The 27,105-nt window shown below is 32.2% G+C and overlaps 1 protein-coding gene and 1 long non-coding RNA gene across 4 annotated transcripts; both read left to right on the forward strand.

Annotated features, from left to right (window-relative positions):
• The first annotated feature begins 2,152 nt into the window (after positions 1 to 2,152).
• LOC124889343 lies at positions 2,153 to 11,236 on the forward strand. Of its 3 annotated transcripts, none has more exons than XR_007048257.1 (5): positions 2,153 to 2,347; positions 2,465 to 2,759; positions 7,438 to 7,631; positions 10,727 to 10,800; positions 10,920 to 11,236. It is a non-coding gene; the product is annotated as an uncharacterized LOC124889343 (long non-coding RNA). The 3 variants fall into 3 exon arrangements; XR_007048258.1 differs by having other exon boundaries at positions 2,154 to 2,347; positions 10,724 to 10,780; XR_007048256.1 differs by having other exon boundaries at positions 2,156 to 2,347; positions 10,727 to 10,780.
• An 8,449-nt stretch (positions 11,237 to 19,685) lies between these two features.
• On the forward strand, positions 19,686 to 24,340 carry LOC107849890 (beta-glucuronosyltransferase GlcAT14A). The gene is made up of 4 exons (XM_016694421.2): positions 19,686 to 20,227; positions 22,432 to 22,507; positions 22,617 to 22,732; positions 23,673 to 24,340. The coding sequence occupies exons 1-4, from the start codon at positions 19,690 to 19,692 to the stop codon at positions 24,161 to 24,163; spliced, it is 1,221 nt and encodes a 406-aa protein (XP_016549907.1). The 5' UTR covers positions 19,686 to 19,689; the 3' UTR covers positions 24,164 to 24,340.
• The last annotated feature ends 2,765 nt before the right edge of the window (positions 24,341 to 27,105 follow it).

Consider the following 27,105-nt stretch of genomic DNA (forward strand, 5'->3'; position numbering starts at 1 on the left):
GCGTTAATTTGATTTATGTTGGTTGTCGTGTGAGAGTGAGTGTTAACAAGAGTTCAGGAATTATTCTATGTAAGTATGATTTTTGTTTCATAATATGCTATCCAAGGTCATCCTCTCATTCCAGATTTGATGTAATAATATTATTATATATCTTATCGTATTATATTTATATTTTGTAATTTGACTTGAAAGAAAAAAGCTTTTGCATTTATATTGAAAATTTATAGTTCTTTCATAGAGAATAATATTTTAAACTAAATGCAAGTAGTATGTCTATATCTTTTATTTTGCTTATCAGTTATTTGTCTTTAATTTTTTTCATTAAATTTGGGATCTTTGTCTTTGTGAGAGCCTTTTTTTAACTACGCGAAGTGCGGTCAAATACACTAATTTATAGATGATGGCAATGGAAAATTCAGAAATTTTATATTATGGGTGCTCAATTATTTTTAGTTCAAAAATTCTTACATAGAGTGGGTACTCAGTTAATATATATGAATGAATTTCTAGATTTTATACATAATTGGTAGTGTTTGTCACAAAGTCAATGGGTGCTTAGTCACCCAAAGTACATGATATAGGTCCGTTACTGAAAAATGGATGGTGCATTTTCCTAAAGTCAAACCAACTCCAAATATGAATAGATATATAAATCTTTTTCCAAATAAGATTGAAAATAAAAAAACAGGATTAGGTCATGGACTTTTTGGCTGAAACATGGGCCACGATCCAACATTCACTCCTTTTAACACCGCTATTGTTTTTCATTTTTACTGTGGCAATGTTCAAAGGATAAATTACATAAAACCATAAACTTAAGAGACCTTATTACCCACAATCTCCTACCTTTTATACAATTACTTAATATCACAATTTTTGTATTTTACTCTTGACACATATGAATAAAATCTCCACCCTACTTTTACTCCGCAATTAATGCATGCAATCTGTTTATCTTTAGAGATTTATTTTCCAAATATTTCATCCCATAAAATCTCTTCCAAATTATCATCAATTGATACAACTTTAACATATTTTTATTTATAAATATTTGATACATTTAACATATGTTTGACATATGTAAATTATTTATTTTGGTGTGATATCAAATTTTTAATAATTAGTGAGCAATTTTACGAAATGTATCATTGTGATACATCTGGAATCAGGTGCATCATTATGATACATCTGAAACCAGATTTATCATTTCTATGATTTGTGCCTAATTTTACTCCCCATAATAATTGAACCTGTTACTTCCTAAAATAAAAATATTTTATGTTTTAAATATATCACTAATTATATGTATCACGTTATAACATATGTATCACAAATTTAAAAATTCGAGATATGATGTAATCTAACAAATATTTAACTTTAAATTATTTATAAATATTTGATACATTTAACATATGTTTGACATTTGTAAATTATTTATTTTGGTGTGATATTAAATTTTTAATGATTAGTGAGTAATTTTACGAAATGGATCATTGTAATACATCTAGAACCAAATGTATCCTTATAATACATCTTGAATCAGATTTGTGCCTAATTTTACTCTCCGTAATAATTGAATCCGTACTTTCTAAAATAAAAATCTTTTTTATTTTAAATGTATCAGAAATTATATGTATCACGTTATAACATATATATCACAAATTAAAAAAACCGAGATATGATGTAATTTAACAAATTATTGAAATAAAATGTTATAACACTTAAACATTCAGGGATTTATGTAAGCTAGCCATGTTCAAAGTCAAAATTCTTCGGCCACGTGAAGATGTTCCTGAAACCATTCAGATTATGTAAATTTGCTTTCACCTTCTAGCTAACAATATAAGCCTACAGTACTATAGTTACTCATCTCGATTTAGATGTTAGTTCATAGCTGTTATCTTGCTTTCTAAATCCATAGACAACATCAGGTAGCTATTGATAGTAGAAAATTTGTGTTTCATTTATAACCTGATTTAATGAAATCAACACGAAATCTAGATAAATAGAATGCATATATTTGATGAGTAATGGAATAAGTAGATTTTCTTTTTTTTTTTTTTAAATCAAAAGATGGATTTGGGCCTTTTATTAATTATCCAACAATATTTACACAAGAAAATCAGGCTCAATACCCGATCCAAAAAGAAAAAAATTGACCCTATCTTCTAAATCTAAACAAAAAGCGAAAAAAAAAAAAAGTCGTAAATTGACAATGAAAAGATAACAATTAGGAAAGTAAAAAATTGAGCTAATCCTTAGCTGCGTTTCTCCACATGAAAATTTTGTCGGTATTTCGAATGACCACCAGTGTCATCGAATTCACCAGCTAATCGACCTTCTGCAGGTAATGTCACTAGTAATTTCAAGATATATGAGCTTGTTTCATACTATTGATTCCATCTTCATCTTTTTCATGATTTTTGCACTTCTTTGATGAAATTTATATCTTGAATTCCATCAGGACTTCATCTACCTTTAACCTAAGCTAAGTACTTCGACCCCTTCCTTATTTTCTTCTATCTTGTAGCTAGATGGGTTGAGCTTCTATCAAAGCTGATACCACCATCTGAGCTGCAAGGAAAGAATTAAGTTAAGAGATCCCTTCCTTATTTTAATGCAGATTATAAACTGAATTTTTAAGTCGAAATGTTCAAGATAGATATGATGTTCCTGTTGTTCGAATATCCATCCCAAAAACATCCCAAATCTCACTGGAATTACGTGGCATATTATGTGGAAGTCGCTCCCAACAATAGGTACATACAGTTCTAACTTTATATCCACTTGAATATTTATGCATTATAGAGCTTCGTTCAAAGAGTTACTACATAGTCTTGATTTCTTCAAAACCTACTATTATTTGAACTTGGATGTACTCCTTCATACAATAAACACAAAATGATGAATTCCTTTGTTTGATTCTGCTTTATGTACACAATTATTGTTGTTATGTCATTAGTGCCCTTGTTTGTTATACTTGATTTATGTTATTCCTGTTCCTTGGCAATCCTTCTGATGTCAGGAGTGCCACCTTGTCGAGATTAATAATATTCCTTGATTCAGCTAAAACTTGTTCAAAGCTATTGAACTCAAAATCACCTGCAAAATAAAAAACTAGATTAGCAAAATAATCAGCTAGAGTGTTGCCTTCCCTAACGGAATGCACCAATACTAAGTGTTAGGCAGCCCAGCGAATATCTAATGGAGTTAACCGCCACTGTCAGACTCCATGGAACTTCCCACTCTCCCTTACGAATTTGTACCATAATGCAAAAATCTGTCTCCAGAATAACCTACCCCAAGTTATTGGCATTAGTTTCTTTAATTCTGTAACCCCTTGCCTCAACCAGATCACTAATATTATTTATAATACAGAAGTAGTAGAACTTGGACCTAGGTTTTCTTTTGAAGCACCATCAGTGTTGCCTTTAACCCAACTAAATTCAGGAGGTACCTATCTAACCACTTTAAAAGAATATGAGTATCTATAATCTTGCAAACTATCAACTATAGTAATCCAATCTGTTCCTTCTAACTCCATATGGAATCTGAGCTTAATGAATTTGATGATAGTATCATTAATCTCCCATATTATCTCCCTCTCATGGTACCTACCATCATGTAATAAAGTATTCCTTCTTTTTCAAAAAAACTAGAAAATAATCACAAGAACTACATTAAAAACTATTTTTAGTTTATAATTCCCTTCCAGCTTCCTCCATAACGTAACACTTCGCTTCAAATTTAGCCTCTGATCCACAATTCCAGCTGCATTACAGTAATAATTCCATACTTCCTCAGCTGTGTTACCTTTAAGGAACAAATGTTGGATGGTTTCTCTTTCTGAAATTCTACGAAATACACACTTATCATTCAAATCTAAATTCCAATGATGCATGATAGCAAAAACTAGAACAAAAGAGTGCCATATTCTCCGAGTGAGAAAGGAAAATTTAAAAGGCAAACCTTTTATCCAGATTGCTTTTAAATCCTCCTTCTCCTCATCTTTTACTCTAAATAAATCCCAAGCACTTTTGGTGGTAAAACTGCCCCTACTAGTTTTAGTCCACCGAGGTTTATCCATCTCATCTTCATAGCATAAAAACCCATATTATCTCTGACCTGCTGCACTATACACTCCGAGATCTCATTCATCAGTGTGTCATATTTTCATCCATTCTCCCCAATAAAAACAATAATTAAATTGCTGTTTAAATAAAGGATAAGTATTGGTCCAATTATCAAACCAGATTGTGGAAGTACCACTCTTAGGTTCCCACCACAAAACTTTCTCTACCTTATTCTTAATATTCAACATGGATTTCCACATATGTGACCCTCCTCTCCAGTTCATCAAAGTAGGAAATTATTTTTTACAATACTTGTTCCAAATAAAGTCTGACCGCAAATTTATTTGAATCCTAAATCTCCACCAGAGCTTAGTATTTATGGCTTGAGAAATATCTTCTAAAACTCTGAAACCCAAACCCCCTTCTTGTTTAGGTAAACAAACCTTATCCCAAGCAGAAAAATGTTTCCCCTCCCTGAATCTATGTTTTCCAAAAGAATTCAACAAAAATTCCATTCAGAACTTTGATTACACTTTTACGAGGGACTAATGCAGAAAGTATATCAATTGGGATACTTTGCAGAACACTTAATAAGGACCTCTTTTTCTCTATAGGATAAAAGCCTCTCCTACCATGCTTAAAGCTTACTCTGAACTTTTTTTATCAACGCTGCAAAGTGTTCTTTCTTCTTTTTAGAATGAGACAGAGGACAACCAAGATACTTAAGAGAAAAAGTATCTTTATTCATACCTAAGACCTGCTCCACTCTCTAAACTTCCTCCATTGGTGCATTCTGATACATGTAAAAGAAACTTTTATCCATATTTACCTTTTGACCAGATTCAATTTCATATTCTTTCAAAACATTCATTATGCACTCCATAGAATACTGTTGAGATGTAGAAAAGATAATTGATCATCAGCATATGCCAAATGATTCAAGTTAGAGCTCAATTTAGGCATTCTATGCCCCACAAAGCTAACATCATTAAACAAATGATTTAAAGCTCTAGTCATTACTTTAGCGAGTAGAAACAAAGTTGGGGATAAAGGATCTCTCTGCTTCACCCCCCAGCCAAATGAAAGAAACCCACTGATTGCTCATTCAATAATATAAAGTATTAGTAATTATTGGAAATCAATCTCCAAATCATATCAACAACCATATTAGAGAAAACCATCATTTTCATAACTTTCATAAAAAAGAACCAAGAAACCCTATCATAAGCTTTAGTCATATCCAGTTTCGTCACTATATTAGTAGGTTTCCCTATTTTTCCAATATCTGCTATCAATTTCTATGATAATAGACTATTTTCTATTATACTTCTCTCTTTCACAAAGCCTGACTGGTTAGGAGAGATCAATCTAGGAAAAACATTCTCCAATCTATCATGCAAGATTCTAGATAGAATCTTATTCATAAAATTACTTAAATTAATAGGTCTTAAATCCAAAAAAAGATTGCAGATTATCTTTTTTGGGAATAAGAACCAAATTAGAATGAATAATAGATTTAGGAAAAAAATTTCATGCAAAAAAACTCACCACCAAACTGAGTATGTCACCACCAATAATGTCCCAGCATGACTGATAAAATCTCCCAGATAAACCATCTGCTACACTAACACTGTCTCCACTTAGCTTGAAAATAGTATGTTTCACTTCTTTCATCTTAGGTAGAGCTTTTAGTAATTTATTATCCTCATTACTAATCATGTTGGGGGCAGAATAAATTAGATGAAAGGTAGTAGCATCTCTTTCTTGTGAAAATTATTTCAAATAAAAACTTATAGCTTCTTCAACAATTTGATTATCATTTTCCAGCCAGCTACCCTGATCATTTTATATCTTTAATATCTTCAACCTGCTTCTTCTACCTTTCAATATACTGTGAAAGAATTTGGTGTTTCTATCCCCACTTTCAAACCACTTTCAAACCAGTCATATCCTACTTTTTGTTGCCAATAACATTCTTCTAACTGTAGATACCTGGTATATTCAACTTTTGCCTTCTGCTTAATAGCCCTATTCTCAAGTGAAGGATTATCTTCAAAAAAAATTTTCTTCATTCTGGAAATTTCCTCTCTAATATGGAGATATTGAAAAATATCCCCATAAACTTGCCTACTTCATCTGGAAAGAGCTTATTTCACCTGTTTAATCTTCCTTTTAAATTCTAGAAAAGGGTTTTCAGAGGAGTTAGAGACCCAACTTTTTTTATCCACTTTTTTGAATTCTGGATGTTGAGTCCAGAAGTTCAGAAACTTAAAAAGCATGTGATAGGAAAAAAATTATTTTCATATTTAACCAGAAGAAGGGCATGATCTGATCCATCTCTTGAAAGATGCTCTACTTTAGTATGTAAAAACACATTTTGTAAGTCAAAGTAAATTAGCACTATGTCCAGTCTCTAAAAAATACAGTCCTTCCTACCTCTCCCATTCCACCAAGTAAATAGGCGGCCTTTATAACTCACATAATGAACATCACAAGATTCTATACATTGTTAAAACTTCTCCATATTAGAATATGTAACAGGATTGCCACCAATTTTTCAGCACTATTAATATAATATTAAAATCACCCCCAATTATCCAAGGGTATGAATGAGCATTAGCAACAGAATAAAGGTCTTCCCAAAGATCCATCATTTGACTCTTATCATATTTAGCATATACTGAAGTCACTAAGAGGCCCACATCATTAGATATATCAGTCAAATGACATGTTAGTTGTTGTTCTGTGTCACTGATGATATTAGTAGTGAAACCATGAGTAACAAAGAGCCATATTTTGCCTATACAGTTATAAAAGACTAGAGGTATCTGAATTCTAGTCTTATATCTATTAATAACTTTTCTATGCTGGAAAGATTTTGGTAAGGCAATGAAAGCAAATTTATGATACTTATGCAGTAACTGAACCCTCTAGAAATCCTTCTGAGACTTTATTGATCTGATATTACATACGAGAGCCTTCATTTATACTTTGATTTTTTCGAAATACCACTCCTCTTTGGTTGAACCTAGTAGGTAAAGAATTTCCCTCAGTCTGCTTCTTTACTTTTCTACCAGATTTAATAGCTTTGATAGCTCTAAGAGATAAGTCACCTTGTTTGAGAATATCCTACTCTTTACCATCTCTAAATGGATTATCCTTTATTAAATTTGCTTCTTTCACCACTTCCATATTATGGGGATAATATTATGAGGAATATTATGATGTTGTTGTTCTGCACTCCAAGCTAATAAATCATTAATATCTAAAGGGAGATCCATTATAACTAATTTATTATTCATGTTTAGTGTCAGGTTCTACACCTCTTTTAACTACTGATGTTGCTTTTTAATTGATGTTGTAGGTGACTTTTTAGCATCTGAAAATACATCCTCTATGTTACTATGCATTCCTATTTTTCCATGTTGTTGCTGCTCACCCTTTTGTGGCTATTGTCCCTGACTAGCAATACCATCTGGATTCTTTATATTTTTTGGACTTTGGGACTGCTAGATACTGACAGGAAGTGTATCTGGAGCTATGGATTTATTCTGTAGAGTAAGAGCCTGTTTTGCTCCCCTTTTCTTTGAATTTCCATCTAATTCAAGGCATGCTTCTACTCCATTTGCTACCAGACTCTTGAGAAACATTTAGAACTTCATTGTTAAATTCTGCTTTCAGTGACATGATCTCTATGAATTTTGCTAATAGCAACGTTCTTAATAAAGAGATAAGACAAAAATCTGAGGGTTCTTCTTTGTCTGATATCTTGGAGACCAACACTAGGGGAGAAGCACGAATCACGATTCTCAAAATAGAAAATATTATAAAAGCAAATTTAGAGGCAAATTTAAGAATATTGAGTGTTATCATAGTGGGTTAAAAAGGCACACAAGAAAATTTCACCGAAAGTTGAAAAAAATTAACAACGACAAGAAGGAAAAAAGAAAATGACAATGAAAATTTCATAGCCACTGTCACCACTGAAGATCTTGTTATTGTCCTTGATGTAAATTTAATAAATATTTCTTGAGATGAGTCAAGCTAGATTGTAAATTCTGGTGCTGCATCTCACTGACATCAAGAAAGCATTCTTTTCTCATCTTATACTGTAGATGACTTTGAACCTTGAGTATGGACAATGAGACTATATCTAAGGTGATTGGTACTGGTATAATTTTTTTGGAAACTAGCACTTGATCTAAACTAGTTTTAAACAATGTAAAACATGCACCTGATGTTCGTTTGCAGTTGATTTCTATTAGTGTATTAGATGATGAGAGATATGTTAGCATCAATGGTGGAGGAAAATGAAAACTCATTAAGGATTCTTTGATCGTGTCTCGTAGTGATGAGCGTTATAATCTATACTAGACTACAACTTCTACTTGTGCTAATATGGTGAATGTAGTTGGAAATGTTAGCTCTTCAACATTATGGCATAAGAGGCTTAGCTATACTAGCGAGAAAGGACTTAATGTTCTGGCCAATAAGGAATTACTGTCAGATTTTGGAAGTGTTAAATTAGAGAAATTTGAGCACTGCTTAGCTAGAAAACAAAATAGAGTTTCTTTCAAGTCTCATGATCCTTAAAAAAAGACAGAGTTACTTGAGTTGGTGCATTTAGATTTATGTGGCCCAATAAAGACAAAAACTTTAGACGATGCACTTTACTTTGTTATTTTTATTGATGATTTCTCAAGAAAACTTTGGGTCTATGTCTTGAAGTCTAAAGATCAAGTGTTGGGTGTATTTAAGCAGTTTCAAGCTTCCGTTGAAAGAAAAAAGTTAAAGTGTATTCGTACTGATAACGATGATAAATATTATGAATTGTTTGCCTAATACTGAAAGCAAAAAGACACGAGACACCTGAAGACTCCTCCTAAGACTTTTCAACTTAATGTTTTGGCGGAGAGAATGAACATGACCTTGATAAAAAGAGTTAGATGTTTACTTTCTGAAGCAAAGTTGTCAAACTCCTTTTGGGGTGAGGCTTTATTGAATGTTGCACATGTTATTAACTTATCTCCTGTTGTTTCTTTGCAAAGTGATGTACCAAATAAAGTTTGATATGAAAAGAATTTTTCCTATGACTATTTGAGAGTATTTGGTTGCAAAGCTTTTATACGTGCGCCCAAAGATGAGAGGCCAAAGTTAAATGTTAAGAAAAGGCAGTGCATATTCGTTGGTTATGTCCTTGATGAGTTGGTTACATGTTATATAATTCAGTTGAGAAAAAGAGTTTGGAAGAAGTCATGATATTGTATTCATGGAGAATCAAACCATTGAAGATATTGAAAAAGTGGAAAAGCTAGAATCTTCAAATTCTGATGATGTGGTTAATCTTAATCAAGTTCCTCATACAAGTATACATGATATTGGTGCACTTGATAATCATGGTAATTCCCAAAACCATTTTCCAAATCAGCATATTGATGTTGATAATGACAACGATGTTTTTGTTGATGATGTTCATATTCAAGAAGTTGTGGACGAGTCAAATGCTTAACTTAGAAGGTCTACAAGATAGCTTATTTTTTTTTCTTGTTATTCTCTTAATGAGTATGTGTTACTCACTGATGGAGGAGGCCATGAAAAATGAGCACAAGAATTACTGGATTGAAGTCATGAAAGATGATATGAAATCTTTGCATGAGAACCACACTTTTGAGTCAGTGAAATTGCCCAAGGGCATGAGAGCTTTGAAGAATAAGTAGGTGTTTAAAGAAAAATTTAAAGAATACAGCCAGAAGCCTAGATACAAAGTTAGATTGATTGTCAAGGGATTTGGTCAAAGAAAAGATATTGACTTTAATGAAATATTTTCTCTTATCGTCAAAATGACCTCTATCCATACAATTCATGGTTTGGTTGCTAGTCTTGATTTAGAAATTAAGTAGATGAATGTGAAGACGACCTTTCTTCATGATGATCTCGTAGAGGTGATCTATATGAAACAACCTAAGGGCTTCAAGGTAAAATATAAAGAAATTTATATATGCAAAATTAAGAGGAGTCTTTATGGCTTAAAGCAATCCCTTAGACAATGGTATGAGAAGTTTGAATTTGTCTTGGGGGAGCAAGGATATAAGAAGACTTCTTCAAATCACTATGTATTTGCACAAAAAAAAATTTGATAATGATTTTATCATCCTCTTGCTATATATGGATGATATGCTGATTGTGGAAAAAAATATTTTTAGGATTGATGAGTTAAAGAAATAGTTATGAAAAATTTTGATAATGATTTTATCATTCTTTTGCTATATATGGATGATATGCTGATTGTGGAAAAAAATATTTTTAGGATTGATAGAGTTAAAGAAACAGTTATGCAAGTCTTTAGCTATGAAAGACTTGGGTCGTGCTAAGAAGATTTTTGGCATGAGAATCACTCATCTCAAAGATAAAAGAAAACTTTACTTGTTACAGTACATTGAATGTGTATTGGAGCACTTCAATATGAAGAATGCTAAGGTTATTAATACACCCCTTGCTGGTCATATGAAGTTGAGTAAGAAAATGTGTCCTACAATGAAGGGGGAGAAAGAGAGCATCGCTAAAGTTCCATATTCCTGCGTTGTTGAAAGTTTAATATATGCAATAATGTGTAACAGATCCGATATTACTCACGTAGTTGGTGTTGTCAGCAGGTTCATTGAAAATTCAAGAAAGAAGCACTGGAAAGCAGTCAAATGGATATTGAGGTACCTAAAAGAAACCTTAGGTGATTGTTTGTGGTTTGAAGGTTCTAATCCAATTTTAAAGGGCTATACAAATGTTGATATGGTGGGTAAATTTGATAACAGAAAATCTACTACTAAATTTTTATTTATATTTTTTCAGGAAGAGCTATATCATGGCAGTTGAAGTTACAAATGTATGTCTCACTATCTACAACTGAAGCTAAGTATTTGCGGCTATTGAAGCTAGCAAGGAAATGATATGGCTCAAGCGATTCCTTCAAGAATTTGGATTGCACCAAATGGAGTATGTTATTTATTGTGACAGTCAAAGTGCAATAGACTTGAGAAAGAACTACGTGTATCACGCAAGAAAAAAACATATTTATGTGAGGTACCATTGAATTCCTGAACAAGTGAAAAATGAATCGTTCCATGTTAAGAAGATTTACGGGAGTGAAAATTCTGCGGATATACTAACAAAGGTGGTGCCAAAAGATAAGTTCGAATTATGCAAAGAACTTTTCGGTATGAGCTTTCTTTGAGAAGACGAGAATACCTCCTTCAGGTACATGAGACTGAAGGGGAGAATTTGTAGGGTCCATCCCATGACATAAATATCGTCATTAGCTGCACGGGTGAAAAATATGTCAAGATAAAATGTCAAAAGTTCAAGATTTGGTAGTTGGTAAAATAGACCATTAAATATGTTCATGGTAACACTTTAAAATGTTACCTTCAATGATGTCATTGATGATGTCGATAGGGATAATTTTTTCTATAAAAGGAGCTCCTTATCTCATTTGTTAAACACACCAAAATAGAGAGAAAAACAATATAGAGAGAACAGTTAGGTATTCGACAGACTAATACAAAATAGTTTGTGCAGGAAAAATTAGAGTGAGCGATATTTTAGTAAGGTGGGAGTCAAAAGAGGGTTATTTCTTTTGAGTATGCGGTAGTCATTTTGTGTATTGTACTTGTGATTATAGTGTAAAATTTCTTAATATAGTAATATCAGTTGTTCCTGTTGGTCTTTGTTTTTTTTTTTTATTTAAATGGATTTTCACATAAATTTTTGGTGTCATTATTTTATATTTTAGTTTCTATTATTTTTCTACAAATACTTTTGTTGTTACTCTGCGTTTACACAATAAATTTTATGCAATCATTCATATGGAATTACAATTTATATTCACAAATTGCTAGGAAAATTTCTGTAAACTGAGGATAGGTGCAACTCTTGGGACATTAGACATGTTTGGATCCTAAATTGTTTAAAACTTGTTTCGGTTAAGTTCACCAACTAGTTTCTATCTCTCTCTTGTTTTGTTATTTGTCATGTCTCCGAACGAGCATCTCTATCATACTAGGTCATATTTTTGAGAATATTAGAAGGAGTTCGTTACATTAAATTGTTAATAGATGTATTTTCTAGAAATAGAAAGAAGTAAAAACTCCTATGTATTCGATAATGAACGTAAATTAACAATTTAAGTTATCTATTCAAAAAGCTTAATGAGGTAATTTTTTCTATAGGTAGAGAGCAGAGATGTTAAGTGAATAAATGAACTGTGATGGACTATATTTATAATTAAGTAAAATGAATGGTGGAAAAACTAAAGATCTACACATTGGACAAGATTTCTTCCCTTTCAAAAGCCATTCCTTAATGCAGCTTGTGTGATATCCATGTCGACATTTAAGAGTGCTAATTGTCTCATTATTCTCATATTTGCATAGTCAAATAGCACACATTTTCCTCCATCAGTGTTGGATTCAATTGGTGTGAATGAAAAATGGAGGGACACAATCTTTGAGGAAAAGACATTGTTTTAGACAAGAAGTGACTGTTCAGATAATTGTGTCTGTTCAAAAAAGACACAATGTTTCAAATGAACAGACATGACTCTTCCAAAGCATACACCTTTTTGGATGAACCATTGCCGCCTTTCGGAAGGGGCACTTGATGGCTATATAAACCTATATTTATCCATAGATTTAGTAATGAAAATTTTTTTTGCAATAAAACTCTTCTTGTCTTCTGAAAATATACTTCGTGTGATCATCTAATCGTTGAGTGAGTTCAAAGATAATTCGACCATTTAAGGTACCACTACAGTCGGATTGTTAGGCCATTTTATCCTAGGAGGAAAATTCCGCAACCTCAGGTACTTGAGGGGAATTATTTCCTTAAGGACACTTCGTGAAGTCGAAGGATTTGGCCTTTTCTGTTTTATCTAAATTTCTGAAAAAATAATACACACTTCTTTGAAAGGTCTTTTTGATCTTGTGTTGAGGGTGTTATATAACTTCATAGGTGTTCTTGTTTTTAGACTTGAACTTGTGTTGAAGTTGCTGTGCCTAAATACAGATTCTTGTATCCGAAAACATTGATAAACAACAGTCAGTACCACAGTTCTTATTTTCATCATATTTGCTATAATATCCCCTATAGCCTCCTCACTCTCCTCCTCCTCCTCCTCCTCCTCATCTTCCTCGTCCTCGCCGTCTTCCATATTTTGCAATATCCTAGCAGCTATGACATTGACTTCATCAATGAATTCACTCTCAACTGTGTCAGAGTCATCATAAATGAACCCACTTACATCAACGAGAATGAAACCACTTTCATCAATGAGTTCACTTTCAGTTGTGACATAAAAACCATTGATGAGTTCACTTGTTGGCTGATTATAGATGTCATCCCACAAGTATGGATCCTCAATGTGATCAAATCAACTTTTTCCAGTATATGTATGTTCAAGATCGGTAAGAGTGACATCGTGATCCAAATTGTGTGGATCAAACTACTGATCACCAACGTTTCCTGAAACATGGTGATAATTTCCCTAACCTTGATGATGATCAATGAATTCACCTGTTGGCTAATTAAGGTCGCCATCCAAAAAGTATTGATCGTCAATGTGATCAAATGAACTATGTCCACTAAATGTATGACGACTTTGAAAATTTGTACTCACAATAAAAGGAAACTAATTATATCTGCGGTACAGACATGATCATCATTTGTTGGCTGATAATAATAATTCGTTGATGTGGCATAGAAGTCCCTCAAGTATGGATTTTCAATATTATCAAACCAATACTGCCCATTATACGTTTGATTGACTTTGAAAATTTGTACTCACAATAAAAGAAAACTAATCATCAGTTGCAACATAGATGATAGACATGATCATCAACCATTGGCTGATAATAATAATTTGTTGTTGTAGCATATAAATCCCTCGAGTAGGGATCCTCAATATTATCAAACTGACTTTGTCCATTATACGTATGTGAAACATCGATATTTCTTGAAACATAGTAATTTAGTGGGCTTGATAGTAGCCATGATGATTCTAGTATAGTTGCCAAAAGTGATCACGGTCATGTGAATTTGAACTCATGATAACACCAAATAAAGGAACAAACAATATATATGTACTTCTAATTAATCAAAGTTAGAAGTTAAGTGATCACGATCATGTGAATTTGAACTCATGATAACACCAAAAAAAGGAACAAACAATAATATGTATGTGCTTCTAATTAATCCAAGTTAGAAGTTAACCTCAAGAGCAAAGAAACTAATTACTATTAATAATTAATAGAAGTGACTAACCTTTATTAGAGGGCAGATAATATGATGATGAATTTAGTAGAATGAGTAATGTGAATTTAAATAGATTTCGAAAGAGAGCTAAGCAATACCATTCCTAAGACGGTTAGGAATAGGAGTATCACACCATGTAATTCTTCTAGGACTATGTTATAAACCAAACGGGAGAGCCCAACCCAAAAGACTAGTCTGATAGATAGGAGAACCCATTTGGCCTATAAACCCCTTAGCATTTCTCTGTTTTTCTAATGTGGGACAATTGGTTCATAACAACCGCCACTGCTTGAGAACCAACGACCTCGTTGGTCACGGCTGATCCCAGTTGGACACGGCTAGCACCCCTCTTGGGTCCAGGCCACCACTCCGAGTCGTGGCTCCACGCGTGAATTGATCCTCGTTGGTCACGGTTAAACTCAGTTGGTCACGGTTGGCACCCCTCTTGATTGGTACCCCTCTTGGGTCCAGGCCACCGCTACTGGCACACAGGCCACCACTACGAGTTATGGCTCAATGCGTGGCTCCCCACACATGGATCGATCATTGTTGGTCACGGCTACGCCCAGTTGGTCACGACTGGCACCCCTCTTGGGTTCAGGCCACCACTCCTAGCACGCAAGCCACCACTTCGAGTCATGACCCAACGCGTGGGACTCTCAATGAAAGTACCAATGTTATAAACCAAATGGGAGAGTCCAATCTAAAAGACTAGTCTGATAGGTGGGAGAACCCATTTGGCCTATAAACCCTTAGCATTTCTCTATTTTTTCAATGTGGGACAGTTGGTTCATAACAAACTAGGACTAACACTATTGTTGTTGTTGTTACTGTTATTATTATTATTGTTATTGTTGTTGTTATTATTAATAATAATAATTAGGGTGTTCATGGGTTGGTTTGGATCGGTTATTGGTCAAAACCATAACCAAACCAACTTAGTCGATTTTTAAATTTATAAAACCAAACCAAACCAACACAAAAAATAACCGTCAATTTGGTTCTTGTCGATTTAGTTCGGTTGGGTTCGGTTTTTCGGTTTATAACTTAAGTTAATGATAAAAGTTGAATTTTTTCTTTAAAAAATTCAATATAACATATGAAATGTCAACTGAGTGTTGTTCCTCCACCTTGAAACCAAGATGTCAATTTAGTGTTATACTTAGGCAAAACCATGAACAATACCATATGAACGCTTCAACAAAAGTATTTAGAAATTACATATAAGAGAATGATATAATAAACTCCCCAAAAGGTAAATACAAATTTTTTGCTCAATAGGGACCAAAAAGAAAGTTCAAAACTAGTGATTATCTGTGGTCTAATAAAACTCACCTATAAAATCCCATAGACAACAAGATAATTTTCACAATTAGTATCATTTGTCATTCAAAGTGCGAAAATCATATAGAATCTTATAACGTACCATCAACTAGATGGAGACATATGACTAAAGTTAAATTCATGATTAAAATATAAAAAATATTTATATTTTATTTATGAATAATATATAAATGATTTATATATGCATATGTATGTGTGTGTATACATATATATACATACATACATACCGTTCGATTTGATTTTTTTGTCGGTTATTTTAGAGTAAAATCAAAACCAAACCACATAAATATCGGTTTTAAAAATTTAAAACCAAACCTAACCACATATCGATTTTTTTAATCGATTTGGTTTGGTTCGCGGTTCGATTTGGTTTTTAACCAAACCATGAACACCCCTAATAATAATAACTTCTTATATTGTTGTTATTATTATTAATAATAATAACTTCTTATTCTTATTGTTATTATTATTATTTTTGTTATTTATTATTATTGCTATTGTTATTATTGTTTTGCTGTTGTTATTATTCTTATTGTTATTATTCTTATTATTCTTATTGTTATTATTGTTGTTGTTGTTAATATTATTATTATTGTTGTTGGTGATGGTGTTGGTGTTGGTGTTATTACTAATTAATAATTATAATAATATTAATAATAATAATATTTTCTGCTTAAAATATGAATAATGTAATTCAAAGTTAATTTGTAATTTTACCCATCAAAATTGAGCAACAATTTAGCCCTTTCAATCAAATATTATTCTAATAATATTTATGTACAAAGAGGTGTAGACATCTGAATATTTGCGGCCTTTTAGTCCTGGGTTTTTGAGGGCTACTCTTTGTGCTGAATTCTAATTTGGAGGCTACTCTATATAAATTCTAAATTATGCCTATCTAAAGGGTAATATATATTCTCTTAAAAAGCATCTCGAAAATTTTATATACTCATGAAATATTTACAAAGATATTAAGACTCTCTCTTCTTGATAATTAAATACTTTAAGAAGATAAGAAAATCAAAGGAGGGATACAAATTGTATACGCACACTATTTATTAATAAATAAATTATGTTTCTTCATATTTTATTGTGATTGTAATTTATTTTCTATCACTTTAAAATTTATTGCAAATTGTGAATAATATATATGAACACGCACGTGTAAGGAAAATGACATCAAAATCACCTTAAACTAAATTCGAAAAGTCGAAGACACACTTAAATTATTGAAGCGGCCTATTACACACTTGTACTATATAAAAGTAAATTTATTTCCACACCCTAACACACATTTAATCGATCACATGGTGGGAAAGTGTATTACACTCGCCTACATCACTGCCACATCAAATATTATGTCAAACTAGATTTTGAGTTGTTTCTCACCGCGTCAATTACCTTCTTCTTCACTATACACCATTAAAACCACCATAGAACCACCATTGCAACCTCCACACCATCACTAAATTTATATACTTCACCATCTACAATTAAATTCACCATTAGAATAACACCATCACCATTTTCATCATAAAAAATGTAAAGAATCACCACAAAATTCCACCCTCATAAATCAAATTTATTGTCGAAATCACACCATCATCATTATAGCTATCAAAGTTATAAAATAATTTCAAATAAATTCGATATCCATCACCAAATTCAGATAAAACTTACACCACATATAGTAGAAGAAACCAAATCAACTACTAGAAAAATTTTAGCTTTTAAACCATTGAATTGGTTACCTCGTCAAATTGGGTTTTTCAAGAAGTAAACATTTTCAGCAAAAATCTGTTGAAAATCTGTAATTTTTCAATAAGACAACGATTTCATCCAAAAAATTATATTTTCTTAATTTGTGGCTCGTTAATTATGTTAGCTTTCATTAATTGTTTTGGTTTATTTCATTCTTTTAGTGAAATGGGTATATGTTTTTCTTTAGAATTTTTTTTTTAATGAAAATGGAACTATTAATGATGACATACGTTTGAAGGTTTAAATGATACTTTGAAGAGAAAGGGAGTGGGTGAAACGCAATTTTCTAATGTTAAAACTGGTGGTTTCAGTGGTGTTGGAGAAAAAAGATCAGGAAAATTATGAAGATGCAGTAAATAAAGAAAGAAAAATATAAAAAGGTGAGAAAATGAAGAAGAAAAAGGAAAAAGCATTAAAAATTTCCAAAAAATACGCCTCTCTTTTATTTATTTCTATTTTTGTACCGTGTCAATTTTTAGGGTGAAAATAAATCATTTTTAATTAGTATATGTGTATATTATTAGGCCAATTCAATAGTTTAAATGTGTATTCCATTTTTCTGATATAATTTATGATGATGTTAATGTCTTTAATTATTTCTCATGCATAACGATGACTTCATTTCGCATAACACGTTATGGAAAAAATATATATTAAACCACATATATATATGATCAAATTAATATTATTGCCAAATGTTTCTAACTTGGTGACTTCTAAACTTTACCTCATAGTTCCCTTAAATATCAATAATTAGTGAACACTATTACACGGAGCAATCAAAAGATATTTATTTGCAACAAAATTTATATAATAGAAAATAAATTGCAAATAAAATTTGAAGAAACATAATTTTTTGATAAGAAATATGGGTAAAACTATGTTTCTTTTTTTATTTTTTTTTGTAATTCGATGAATGTCAATAGCGTATTTCTCGAATGAAGGATAATTTTACTCTCTTTATTAATATATCATGAGTTTATAAGATATTTGAGATATTTTTCAAAGAAATATATTATCCTTTTAAATAAATGATTTAGAATTTAAAATAAAATAACCTTCAAATTAAAACTTATAATAAAATAACCTCCAACAAAAATAACAAAATTGAGCTCATTTCCTAGCTCTACAATATTCACATAAAAAAGTTTAGTGCGCACACGTGTGAAATCAAGATTGCTTTGCCAAGCAAAGGACAAATGCTTTCTTCTTTTCCAAGAAGGCAACATGTACTCAATTTTTTTAACCTATTCAGCGCAATAAATTGAACAACTCAAATAAGTAAAAAGGGAAATTATATCTTTTGAAAATCAGTAATCAGCTCCACTTTGTCAATTACTTGCAGTGGCACTTTGTCATGAACATAAAACAACTCTGATTCTTATTCAACAGTTGACACGATGCCTCTTAATAAGACAATAGACATCCAAAATTAGATACAAAATATTCGAATCTGCAAGGCCAAAGATTATAGTGTCATTTCCATGGGCAAATTGATTAATTCTAGGACTCAACTTTGGTACAACATAGCCACATATGTATCGGATACACGCGTCTAGAGACTAGTTGGAATGCACGATAAACTAACCGTTCCTACATGTTATGATTTTTCAAAAAGATGCAACAAGATTAACAAAATAGCTCATAATTCCAGCAAAACTGTAGGCAGTAACAAATGCAACAGTCAACAGTATATTGATTAACATTATCGACAATTTCATTATCCTTTAGCACATGTCTTTTAAATCAACGTCCACTTATCAACACTCAGCCATATAGATCGCCCATTTCATGATCTTACTTTGGGGATAATTTTTTTAATTACTTGGTATAGTTACCGCCGTGTAATCAAAGGTCATGGGTTCGAGATGTGGAAATAACCTCTTACAAAAATGTAGGGCAAAACTGTATATAATATGATAGACTCTTGTGGTTCGCTCCTTTCTAGATCCTACACATGGCAAGAGTTTAGTGCACCGAACTACCCTAAAAAAAGTCCACTTATCATTCCCTGTCTGTATCATTAAGCAAGATCGTACTTTGCATTAATATCCGTTGACTTTCAATGCTCAATAACCACTCAAACTTACCTTTTTCCACCTCTACGTTAAATAATTTCAGAAATAATTCTCATTTAATTAATCTTGCACAAGAATATATATAAAGAGACCACTAGAGATTAATGACTTAGAATAGCAGATGAAATTAGATGGAACGTAAAAAATGTTTTATACCTCTAATTTTTGCCTTGTTAATCTCCTCTTTGTTCATAATTTCCGTTCTTAATTCTACTTCCCATAAGTACCCTTTATTTCACCAACTTACATCGATACATGCGGCCTCATCAATATCGTTCGTCGAATCAAAGCTGCGCACATCTCCAACACGATCAAATTCAACGATACCAAGATTGGCGTATTTATTATCTGGTTCAAGTGGTGACTTGGAGCGTATGAAGAGGACGTTGAAGGCTTTGTACCATCCGTTAAATTTTTACTTGTTACATTTGGACCTTGAGACTTCGAAGGAGGACAGAAATGAGCTAGTGAAATTTGTGAAGACGGAGAATGTGTTTGTGGAATTTGGGAATGTGAAGGTTATTGAGAGATCTAATTTGGTTACATATAGAGGTCCTACTATGGTGAGCAATACACTTCATGCTGCCGCAATTTTGATGAAGGAAGGAGGTGAATGGGATTGGTTCATCAATTTGAGTGCCTCTGATTATCCTTTAGTAACTCAAGACGGTATGTCTGCTCTTCCCTTCTTCAGATCATACAGTGTAACCAAACATAGAAAAATTTATTCCGAAAAGCAAATTCGCATCACACATAAATGTGCTCTTTAACTTGGTTCCAAGCCCGTAATTGACATCTCTCCTCCAATTTTTAGTGTGCACAAGTGTGCACTCAAACTATTATAAATTGCACAAGTAGACGTATGTGTCCTACATGAAAAATTTCACTCGATTTGACATGTAGGATGCATGTACATGCATTTCATGAGATTAGCCACGTAGAACGCATGTATCGACTTGTTCAACTATATGAGAGTTTAAGTGTTTACTTGTGTACACCAAAACATATGTACATGCCCGCTGAGGGCATGTAAAAGATCATGTTTATTAATTATATAAAAAAAAACGTACACATTATAGTCCAATATTATTATAGAGATCTTTGACTATAGTTGAAACAAATAGTCTTGTATCTAAACAGAAAGAACTACATAGGTGAGACTTCATTATTTTGGTTAAAACTTTTTTAAATTTTGCAAAGAATAATGGAGTTCTAGTCATGTTTAATTTTAATTTTATATATTTTTCGGAATAGGAAATAATATACAATTGGTATTGAAGTCATTAATATCTATAAAGGAAAGAGAGAGGGGGACAGAGAGAGTACAAAATTGAAATATAATGTACATTCTATATTAAAATTAAGCAAGAAGCGATATACATTATTGAAACAAATATAGCTTTTATATATGGCTATATGATGATCAACATTTGAAAATTATCCCACTTATAAACTGAAAGTTTTTTTTTCTTTATCTTCACTCGTGTAAAAGAGAAGGTATTTATACTTTTTGTGATCACATTAGTATTTAGGGGAAATAGCAAATAGTCAAATCTACGGGATAACTAAAACAACATAAATTTAAAAGCACGCCGAATAAAACATACTATATCTAGGGGAGTTTTTTTAAGGTCTTCTCTTAGTTTGTTATTTCCAATTTAAAACATAGAGTAGTTTCTTGTCACCATGTTTCTTACTTTAAATCAAGGAAAAGGGGTCAAAAATATCCCTTTACCTTGATGTAATATCTGGAAAGTCCAAACATAAACCTCTTCAAGTATACAAAAATCAATCAATTCCGACAAAACAATCAAATGTGTCTGTGGATTCAATGCAAAGCTTTTTTGAGTTGGTGGAGTCTAATATATATTCTTTTCCTTAGCTATTTCCCTTCAGATGTCTCCTCAAAGTCTAACAATAGGAATGAAGAACCAATGTCGATGCTTGATCGTATAACGCTTTCATAACACAGTTTTATCACTGTCCATTCCGTCGCCTAATTCCATATTGCTTCAGCGATTACCAGAAGTCCAAATCCACACCTGATTGCTTCCAATAAAACTATCAAATTGATGTGGTAACCAAATGATATCAATGGCAAAGCAATAATGATGTCACAACGAAATCAACCTTTTTCCGATACATCACAAGGAAGAGGCAGAGTCTCTCTCTCCTTTCGCACTTAGCACACACACCCTACCAGATAGAGCAACTCAACAATGGCTTACCCAAATAGTCTGTCCCAAACAAGTCGTCAAGCTCTAAAAAGACAACTCTCTTTGAACTAGCTCCGCCCTCTCGTACTCCTTCGATTTCGACGAGTCCACCCAACCCAATTTATACTGATTTCTTGACATGGCAATTGATTTGGAGAAAATGGGTGTGTTTGAGAAGAGGATTAAATTAATTAGATGAGTTTGGTTGGTTAAAGGATTAGATGAGGAAAATTGTTAGGTTAATTGAAATTAATTATTTTCGATGGATTCCATCCAATTGGGGGGTAATTTTGTTTGGTTTGATCATACTAAGGGTAAATTTAACATCATAGTATCACAAAGGGTAAAGATAACTAATTAATTAAAGTAGAAGGGTATTTTTGATCCTTTTCCCTTAAATCAATTTATTAATCTTTTTTTAAAAAAAAAAGAAAAAGAAAACATGTTCAATGAAATTTTTTGAGTATAATAGATCCTTGTACTTTGGCCCTTCTCCAGACTTGAACCACAGCGAAAGTTTTAGTAAATCGGAATGACTTGTTTTTGTTGAAATTTTCATAGCTTAGTGCTTCTTAAGCAAAGAAAATTAGATTTGCCTTTAGTCTATTCAGTATTTACAACTGACTTTTGCTATTTAATTTAATGTTTTATTGACAGATTTGCTTCACAGTTTAAGGAGTATTCCAAGATATCTTAACTTTATAGAGCATACAAGTGATCTCGATTGGAAAGAGTATGTCGATGATTAATCAACTTGCCATTTAATCAACCTATTAATAATTAAATAATAATTAGTACTAATTGGATTTAATCAAATGTCTATTGTGGTTTAATTAATGTAGGGAGTATAGAGCCAAGCCATTAATAATTGATCCAGGGTTGTACAGCTTGAACAAATCAGATATCTTCTTTGTTGAACCACAAAGGAGTGTGCCAACAGCATTTAAATTATTCACAGGTGACAATTTCTGAACTTGTGTACGTTCTGGCGTTTGATTAACTTTTTGTTTTAAAAAAAAAAAAAAAAACAAGCTTTGTTTCACAAATACTATAAGCTTTTAATAATCAACAATTTAGCTTATAATAATCAACAATTTCACTAAAGTGTAATTATCCGATCATCAATTTTTAGTATTTACACTTCAAGTTGAATTTTAAACATGTGTATGAGTTTGTATAACCATTTTGGACTTGTCAAGATGATTTTGGAATTAATTTCTCAGATGGTTAATCAACTAATAGATATTTTTTCAGAAAATTCTTTTTTCTCCTTGAAGATGATTTTTTTAAAGGTAATAACTGTTTTTACCTGTAAGGGTCGGCTGAGTTGTTTTGGTGAGTGGTTTCCCACATGGGAGACATGCACGACATCAATTTCCCTCACTAGTAGCCTTCTCAATCAAATCAGCTCATTGCATGGGATTGTCTAGTGTGGTTTACATGCCCTGGTCTGTAAATTATTGCACAGGTTTGAATTTACCTAGTATGCACCTAAAAGGTAGTGATTGAGTTTTTCTGGAGATTCCATAAAAAAACTATTAGTTGAGTGAATACAATATGAGAAATGAATAGATGGTCTTGTCTAAGACTAAGGTGCGACATAATTCAGAACTAAGTGAAAACCTAATAATGATTTATTAAAGAGCAATCAATATTACCATTACTCTTTAATATTATCACACCAAACACAAATTTCTTCTTATTTTGCTCTCTCTGTCTATTGTCTCAAAAAGTCAATTTTTTTCCTGATTCCAACTTTCTTTAACAAAAGAAAGAAACTTTTTAAGATGATAATAACCATTACTTGAGTGATCATTTGAGAAAATATTTCTCCGATTGTCTACTTTAAAATCTCAAATTAGCAAAATTATTATTATTATTATTTTGAAATTGCACAGGATCTGCATGGATGATGCTCTCACGGCCCTTTGTGGAGTACTTATTGTTGGGATGGGACAGCTTCCCAAGGACACTGTTAATGTACTATACTAATTTTCTCTCTTCACCTGAAGGATACTTTCAGACAGTCGTATGCAATGTCCAAGAATTTATAAATACAACGATAAACCACGACCTTCATTTTATAGCATGGGATAATCCTCCGAAGCAGCATCCGCACTATCTCACGGTGGATGATTATAAGGAAATGGTCGATAGCAATGCCCCGTTTGCTAGAAAATTCGGGAAGAATGAGCCGGTGCTTGACAAGATTGATGTCGAGCTCTTAGGGCGTAAGCCTGATGGTTTTGTTCCTGGTAGCTGGTTTGGGGATGCTAAAATTGCAACCAATGTAACGTCGTTACGGCCTGGCCCAGGTGCCAAAAGACTAACAAGTTTGATATCTAGTTTCTTGTCTCATAAAGATTTTGACAAAAAGCATTGCCTTTAGATGTAATGTGTACTAGTATTGAGTAATGGATTCAGCATGAAATTGAATACCTGACTACTAAGGATCCACTTATTTCGTGGAATAGACTAAAAGAAAGATTTGACCACTTGAAGATGATCATCTTTCCAAAGGCACGATATGAATGCATACACCATGAAAATAAGATGTTGGGTACAAACTCCATCGATTTGTTGCCTAAGACGTCTTTATATGGATAAGACATCGAGTTTGAATCTCAATACACCATATTGTTGATATAATGATGGCTATGGCAAAATAATGTGTTTTTGTGAAAAGTCATGAAAACATGTCTCATTGAATATGCTTCATTCCCTGAAGTGAATGTGGTAGCAATGCTTAATATGTCTGAAAGAAGACAAGTGATTGAACATATGAATATAAGCGTGGAGGGACAATATAATAATAATCATCAAAAGTGATAATATTTTCACACGCTTATTATGACTATAAAAAATGTTAGATAAAAATTCTTTACATTATATGTATGCCTCGATTTGCTCCTGAATTAGCAATATCATGAAAGAGGTTATAAGCTATCAAAATTTGGTAGGCTTAAGGCACAATTATATTTCATTCTCGAGGAATGAAAATTTGATTGTTATAAGTATAGATCCATTTCCTGGGGGGAATGTGATAATATTTAGAAAAGTTTATCAATACAAACGTGCACTTGGTTGTGGTGGTATCACAACCCACCTCCGAAAGAGACAGAATAATTGAGAAGAGTTATTTTAAAATCTACTTCTGAAGTAATAACTCTGAAATTTATTCATGTAATAGTAAATTTGAAATTTATTAAAGTATCAAATACATGTCATGGTAAACTTGGAGTTTGCTAGAATAAAAGTTAATAAATTTTACATGAAGGGTTGTGGCATCTCAAAGATGTGCATAGTGAGATTGAACATATATTGAAGAACTAGAAAATTCTTCATGAACTTTTAATTTTGCTTGTTCTCATGATAAGTTGGTTGGACCAACTATTGTTGGGATTGGATCCCTTAAAATTTAGAAAGTATAAAAGGTGAATATGGACCCGTTCAACTTTCATGTGATATGTTGAAAAAATGCATCAAAATAACATGATCACGTGTGTGTTTATTGTCAATCTGCAGTTGACATTTATAAAGTTGTTTGCTCAATAAAAATGAGCTAAGAGCATAATTTTCAGATTGTGTAATCAATACAATTCATCTTGCTAATGTTTATTTGGCATCAAATGCCTTTGATAAATAGCTAATCATTGCTAATGAGAACAAGGCTTTATGTATTGGTTCAAAATATGATATATTAAACACAAAAGTACTTGTATGTATCAAACCAATAAATTATGATTAACTCCTCTCAAAGTTGGTTCTGAGTCAGGATCCATACGTTGTCCATCTAATAGTTTTGATGTGCGGTATATGATTAATGAATATATCATGATGTACAAAGATGGATTCCTCAAAGAAAATGGAGGATGTATGTTAGTTTTCCTAACATAAGAGGGGATTATAATTAGCTATGAAATATGTTAGGAATTATCATCAGATTCTCATTCAAAAGATAATTCAAGTCAAATGTCGAAAGCATCTCATATTTAAGCTGCAAGTGCTCCTATTTTGTGTCCCTGAAGGACAAAGTCTATGCATGCGTAAAGCGTGGTAAACCAATCAGTTCCGAATGAAATAATCCTTGAAAATGATAAGGCGAAAATATTCATAATAAGAAGGTAATGTGCTCTTGAAGAGAATACGACATAATACTTCATGAAACCTTATGAGAGGTTCAGGTACCTGAAATAATAAGTGATGATATCTCAAAATGTTTATCATGCATGCTAAGGTAGAAATATTTATCAACATAGAAATATTTATCAAGAGACTGAAATGATGCATCTTGATAAACATAAAACTTATTTGATTTGCAGTCCATTCGAAGATGTCACATACGAAATATTGACTATTGTCACTTGACAAAATTTATATCAAAACTTTTTAAGGATTCAAAATGTTCGAAGCATATCAAAGTTTTTAAGAAACTTATTTATAATCCTTATATCGCATAAATTTATTGAAACTCTTAGAGAGTTTTCAAAAACAATAAATTATTTACTGCAATGAGAAATATACCAAATTGAATTGGTTATATATAGTGCAATTAGTGTATTAATGTATCTTGTGGCTATTACAAGACCCAATATAGCCTTTCGATTAATTTTTTAGAAAGGCATCCTACTAGGAAACATCGAAATGAGATCAAACATATGAGTCTATTTTATTCACAAGATTGCAGTCCCAATCTTGTTGGTTATGCTAATGCTGGGTATTTATCTGATCCGCATAAAGCTCGATCTCAAACAGGCTATGTGTTTATATGTGGGGGTACTATCATATCTTGGAGATCTACAAAGCAGTCTATCGTAGCCATCTCATTGAACTATTCTAAGATAATAGCTATTCATGAAGCAAGCCGAGAGTGTGTGTGTTTGAGGTTCATGATATATCTCATTCAAGAAAAATGTAGTTTGAAATGTGACAAAGTACCCACAATTTTATATGAAGATAATGCAGCATGCATAGCACAACTTAAGGGAGTATTCATAAAAGGAGATAGAACGAAGCACATTTCGCCAAAACTTTTCTATACGCATGAGCTATAAAAGAATGGTGATATTAAAGTGCAACAAATTCGTTCGAGTGGTAATGTGGCTGATTTATTCACCAAGTCTCTCTCAACTGCAACTTTCAAGAAAATGGTGCACAATATTGAGATACAAAGGTTCAAGGATGTTCTCATTAGGGGGAGTTAATATGTATTGTACTTTTTTTTCCTTATGAGGTTTTGTCCCACTGATTTTTTCCTTGTTAGATTTTTAATGAGACAGCCTATATACGTATTGTTAGAGATGTGTACTCTTTTTTCTTCACTAAATTTTT

The sequence above is a fragment of the Capsicum annuum genome, chromosome 12 (genome assembly GCF_002878395.1).
Source record: "Capsicum annuum cultivar UCD-10X-F1 chromosome 12, UCD10Xv1.1, whole genome shotgun sequence".
In the NCBI taxonomy this organism is placed as follows: domain Eukaryota; kingdom Viridiplantae; phylum Streptophyta; class Magnoliopsida; order Solanales; family Solanaceae; genus Capsicum; species Capsicum annuum.